The sequence below is a fragment of the Lathyrus oleraceus genome, chromosome 7, assembly GCF_024323335.1.
Source record: "Lathyrus oleraceus cultivar Zhongwan6 chromosome 7, CAAS_Psat_ZW6_1.0, whole genome shotgun sequence".
In the NCBI taxonomy this organism is placed as follows: Eukaryota; Viridiplantae; Streptophyta; class Magnoliopsida; order Fabales; family Fabaceae; genus Lathyrus; species Lathyrus oleraceus.
In genome coordinates, this window is record NC_066585.1 from 21,465,249 (window position 1) to 21,471,207 (window position 5,959).

At 42.8% G+C, this 5,959-nt stretch overlaps 1 protein-coding gene across 1 annotated transcript; it reads right to left on the bottom strand.

Moving 5' to 3' along the window:
* Positions 1 to 2,147: 2,147 nt before the first annotated feature.
* On the bottom strand, positions 2,148 to 5,738 carry LOC127101785 (uncharacterized). Its single transcript, XM_051039228.1, has 3 exons — positions 5,288 to 5,738; positions 2,820 to 5,185; positions 2,148 to 2,660 (listed from the first exon to the last, which is right to left on the bottom strand). Exons 1-3 carry the CDS (start codon positions 5,736 to 5,738, stop codon positions 2,148 to 2,150), a joined length of 3,330 nt encoding a protein of 1,109 aa, XP_050895185.1.
* Positions 5,739 to 5,959: the final 221 nt, after the last annotated feature.

A 5,959-nucleotide genomic window follows, 5' to 3' on the forward strand; every position in this document is an offset into this window, starting at 1 on the left:
AAAGTCACTTTGAACGAAAAATTAATCTAATGGAAAATACATGATAAAATCAACACTAACCATATTAATCACAACAAAAATCCACAAAACAAAAATTAAGAGTTAATGACTAAAATCTAATTATGGCAAGGTTAAACTACTATTGAATTAGTTCTAACAAAAACCTAAAATCAAGATCAAGACAAATAAACCTAATCATCTAATCCTAATTAAACGTGAATTAAGCTAATTATCACTAAAATTATGTTAAATCCTAATTTTCAAAAAACAAGAAAAATTCCTAATATTTCTATCAAGATTAACAACCAACATCAAGATTAACCACAAAACTAGATTTAAAATTAAATTAGCATAATTAAAATGGGTTAATGAGGATCAATGAACATGAATAACAGTGGGTCAGGGGTGAAGTGGCATTGGATGGGGGTATGGCGATGGAACTGCTTGCTTGGGCCTTCGTCAACTCTTACACATTGAATGCGCCACCTTCATCCTTATCAGAATCCCAACTCCATATCCGCACACGCAAACTCTCCAAGTCTCCCCAACGATATACAAAACAAGATATTTTGCCTCGACTTCACTATGATCTCGTGCATAACCAGTTGGAAGAATTTTCTGAAATTGCAGGGTTATTGTGAATGGTTTTGGAGGTTCCAAAAGTTCTGTTATGGTGGTTTCTTTTCGGTTGGAGGTTTTGTTAACAGTTGGGAATTTCAGTTATTCGGTTGTTGAGTTTCGGTGAAAGAAATTCAGTTGGGAGGTTTTTATAACAGTTGGGAGTTGAAGAAAATGGTTGAGTGGTTTGTTGAGTTTGTGATGAATGATCCAGGGTGAGAGAAAATGATTTATGAGAGGATTATATAGGTTGCTAGAGTTTTAGGGATTGATGAATTCAGTTAGCAATTTCAGTTAGGAAATGTAATGATAGGGTATTAACCTATCGACTCTATTCGAGTTAGAGCAACTCCAGAAAAGAAGAAAGAGGTTAGAATCCAATGTGAAATTGGGATAAAATTTTGGCTACCTTTCATTCATGTAAAAGATGGTTATAAAGAAAAGGAAATCATTCTAACAAATTCCCTAGATTTCCGGATCACAGAGCAGCTGCTACATGACCAATACAAGTGGAAGCTTATAGTACGTAATTAAAAGGAAAGGTAAAAAGGAAAACAGAAAGTGACGGCAGCACAGTAAAAATTTCCCTTAGGCAAAGTCTTGCATCCAAATGGGTTGATTTCTAGCCCTTTGACTCTTTCTTAACACTGGGCCTCCAACCTCTTTAGGCCCAATAGCAGAACTTTGGTTTGAAGGGGGCTCTGAACCCGTATCATTACTCTGTTCTTCCACGACAACCTTGTCCTCAAGGTTGAAATTCGGATAAGTTTCCTTGAGCATATTGATCTCTTCCCAAGTGGCTTTAACGGCAGGTAATCCTACCCAATGAATCAATAACTGTTTGCACATTCCCGTAGGTGTTTGCAGCTCGCGAGCTCCAAGAACCTGGGCAGGTTGGAGGGCAACCCGGGTGCCTATGACAGATGGGTCCAGAGAAGGAGTGACCAAAGGCGGGTTTCCGTAATATTTTTTGAGCTTGGAAACATGAAAAACTGGGTGAATGCGAGCCGTGTCTGGTAATGCCAACTCATACGCAACCGAGCCAAGGGGCTGTAGAATTTGAAATGGACCAAAATAGCTCTTTGAAAGTTTAGGTGAGGCTCTTCCCCGAACTGAGATTTGTCGGTATGGTTGGAGACGAAGCCAAACCCAAGTACCAACTTCAAAAGAACGATCTTGTCGATGAGCATTGGCCTGATTGCGCATACGCATCTGTGCCAACGTCAAGTTCTCCTTAATGAGCCGTAGCATCTGGTGTCGTCTTGCCAAGGTTTCATCAAGAGATGCAACCACCATGGACCCTGTGATGTAGGAATGGATGGAGGGGGGAGAGCGACCATAAACGGCTTCAAACGGGGTCATTTTAATGGCAGTGTGGTGGGTGGTGTTGTACCAATACTCTGCCAACGGCAGGTAAAACAACCACTATTTTGGTGTATCCCCAGTCAAGCAACGCAAATAAGTCTCCAAAGTGCGGTTGGTTACTTCTGTTTGGCCATCTGTTTGGGGATGGTAGGAACTGCTAAAAGCTAAGGTGTACCCTGTAAACGAAATAATTCACGCCAAAATTTGCTCACAAAAACCTTGTCTCGGTCACTCATAATAGTCTTTGGCATACCATGAAGCTTGTAAACTTCAGCTAAAAATACAACAACAAGCATAGATGCGGAGAAAGCAGCAGGTAGTGCTATGAAGTGCGCGTACTTGGATAACCGATCTACCACAACCCACACAGTCGTTTTTCCTTGCACCGGAGGTAAATGAGTTATGAAATCCATGCTAATGTCTTCCCAAATCTGACCCGGAATGGGTAAGGGGTTTAGCAGTCCGCCTGGTTTCTGCGTCGATGTCTTGTACTGTTGACAGGTTGCACAGTTCTGCACATAACACTTGACATCCTTAATCATTTGGGGCCAATAATAAGTGGCTTCCAAACGTGCCATCGTCGCTTTGACCCCGGAATGACCTCCTACAGCAGAAGCATGTGCCTCATGTAGCAATTGAGAGCGCAATTTGGCTTCGAAAGGAATGAATAAACGTCCCTTGAAATAGAGAAGACCATGTTGCACTGTAAAGTGAATGGGTGTGCTACTGGAGCTACTCAATTTAGACAATAATTCCAGCCCAATCTAGGTATTTGCATAAAAATCAACCAATTGTGTCAACAACAGTGGCTGACTTGCTGACAGACTATTGTATACTGACACTATAGGTTCTGGAATTCGGGACAGTGCATCTGCTACTACATTACTGCGCCCTGGAGTATAAAGTATTTCATAATCAAAACCCAATAATTTGGTGAGCCATTTCTGTTGCGTCGGTGTTTGGATTGTTTGTAAGAACATGCCCCGTAAACTCTTTTGATCCGTATAGATGCGGAAATGACGACCAAGTAAGTAATGGCGCCATTTCTTCACAACCGACGTGATCGCAAACATCTCACGCTCGTAAGCAGATGCTGATTTCATTCGTGTGCACAACTTCTTACTAAAGAATGCAAGAGGGTAAGTAGCTTGAGACAACACTGCTCCAATGGCGATACCCGAAGCATCTGTGGTAACATCAAACGGAAGTTCAAAACTGGGTAAAGCCAAGGTAGGCAACTGGATCATAGCATCCTTAAGTGCTTGGAATGCCTCTAAAGCTTGCTCATTCCAAATGAAACCTTTGGACTTCAAAAGGTCTGTAAAGGAACTAGTAAGGGTTGCATAACCTCGAACAAAATGGCGGTAATAACCTGTCAATCCAAGAAAACCGCGAAGGGCTGTAACTGAAGTAGGCACGGGCCATGCTGCTATAGCCTGTAGTTTCTCTGGGTCAGCTGCCACTCCATCGGCCGAAATAATATGCCCAAGATAACCAATCTGATTAACTCCGAACTCACATTTGGAGAATTTAGCAAACAGTTTGTGTTCGACCAAAATTTCTAACACCTGATGGAGATGCTGCAAATGGGACTTCCAATCCTTGCTATAAACCAGTATGTCGTCAAAAAAACCAAGCACACTCTTGCGTAGAAATGGTCGAAACACCTCGTTCATTGTAGCCTGAAAAGTTGAGGGAGCATTGGTGAGTCCAAACGGCATCACTAAGAACTCGAAGTGTCCATCCACAATCCGAAAAGCTGTTTTAAAAGTGTCTTCCGGTGCATGGAATATTTGGTGATACCCCGAACACAAGTCCAACTTAGAAAAAACCAAGGAGCCATGGAGTTCATCAAGAAGTTCATCAACCGTGGGAATAGGAAAACGGTCCTTAACCGTAACAGCATTTAATGCACGATAATCTACACAAAATCGCCACGTGCCATCTTTCTTTTTTACTAATAAAACCGGAGAAGAAAAGGGGCTGGTACTTGGTTTAATAATTCCCTCATGGAGCATGTCATGGATCATATTTGTCATAATTTCTTTTTGGAATTGCGGGTAACGATACGGTTTTATATTGACAGGGTGAGTGTTTGGGTTTAGATGTATATGATGGTTTTGGTGTCTATCTGGGGGAAGGCCTTGAGGGGTGTCAAAGATGGTGGCATACTGGTGAAGTAAGTCTTTAATGGCAGGGTCAATGTTACTGTTGACTAGGTGCTCTGTTTTGGTTGTGGTGTTGGAATCAGGTTTATCAAAGGAAGTAAGGTGAAGTGAATGGATAGAGTCAATGGCTTGGGTGAACATAAACCTACAAAACTGAGCGTAAGATGCCGCAGTCTGGGTCATGGAAGTAGAGCCGGTGAGGGTGATCGGTTTGTTGTTATAGGTAAATTGGATGGACGGAATCGAATAGTCAGATAGAAAAGAACCCAAAGTTTGTAACCATTGAACTCCTAAGACAAGGTCTGCTCCATGAATAAGCAATATAAAGAATGAGATGTGGAAATCTTGTTCAGCAACTCTCACCTGCACGTCTTGACAACACCCATTACATTGAATGGAATCTCCATTACCCACAATCACCGAAAAGGGAGTGTGTGCCACAACTGGAATGCCCAGAAACTCAACAATCCTGGGTTGCATAATGTTGTGAGAGCTTCCGGAATCAATTAGAATTGTAACCCCCAACTCCTTAATGTGACCATTCACACGCAGAGTTTTTGGAGAAGGTGGACCTAATAGCGCCGCCTGGGAAAGCTGAAAGTGTTCAGCACTCTGATTCAGTTCCTCCACCACTGGTATAGCAACAGGTTCAACCTGCTGATCGAGCAACGCAGAGTCTAACTGCAGCAGAGTTGATGGCTCTGGAGGTGGCTCTTCCTCCGCCAAAAGCAGGAGAAATTGCTTTTTGTGACAACGGTGACCAGGGCTGAACTTGTCATCGCAGTTAAAACAAAGCCCTCTGCTACGCCGCTCTTGCATTTCAGTAGGGGATAACCGGCGAATAGGTATAGAAGACGGCGGAGGGTTTCCTGCAGGTCCAAGCAACGAGGGAGAGCTTGCACTTTGTGGCGGTCTTGCATAAGAAGGTTTGGAATCTAGAATTTTCGCCTCAACCAACTTCGCCAACCCAATTGCTTGAGTAATGGAGTGAGGTTGCAAAATTGCAAGCTCACGTTGAATGTCAGCACGTAACCCTGAAATGAAACAATTAAGCAAAGATTCAGCTGAAAGACCCAACACCCGATTGGAAATTGTCTCAAATTGTAGTTGGTACTCCATCACTGTGTCGACTTAACGGAGCTTAAACAATGCTGCTTGATGATTAACATAAGAGGAAGAGCCAAAACGTAACTCCAACGCGCGAGTGAAAGCCGACCACGTCGAGAGTTGTTGAGTGGAGTGAAGCCATTTGAACCACCCAAGAGCTGAGCCTTGCATGAAGAACGGAACCAAGGCGAGCCTTTGACTGTTTGGCGTGTTCGTGAGGTCAAAATATTGTTCTGCTTGAAATATCCACTCAAGGGGGTTGGAACCATCAAACGGAGACAATCGTACCTTGGCCGCTTTGGGAGCAGGAGTGGGAGGGGCGGAACCACTACCTGAAGGTTTGTGGTTAACGACTTGCTCTCGGAGAGTTGCAATTTCGGTTGCCATTACTGTATATTGCCGTTCAAAAGCTGGTTGCATTTCTTTCATCTGAGCTAACACATCTTCTGGTGTTACTTCAGGAGGATCGCCGCGAGGCATGGTGAATGAAATCACCAAAATGATAGGGTATTAACCTATCGACTCTATTCGAGTTAGAGCAACTCCAGAAAAGAAGAAAGAGGTTAGAATCAATGTGAAATTGGGATAAAATTTTGGCTACCTTTCATTCATGTAAAAGACGGTTATAAAGAAAAGGAAATCATTCTAACAAATTCCCTAGATTTCCGGATCACAGAGCAGCTGCTACATGACAAATACAA

Coding starts and splice junctions, on each gene's coding strand:
- LOC127101785 (XM_051039228.1), bottom strand. CDS start 5,738: ATGCCTCGCGGCGATCCTCCTGAAGTAACACCAGAAGATGTGTTAGCT. Junction 5,186..5,287: donor AGCAGCATTGTTTAAGCTCC/GTTAAGTCGACA, acceptor GTTTCATTTCAG/GGTTACGTGCTGACATTCAA. Junction 2,661..2,819: donor TTCCAGAACCTATAGTGTCA/GTATACAATAGT, acceptor CTCTATTTCAAG/GGACGTTTATTCATTCCTTT.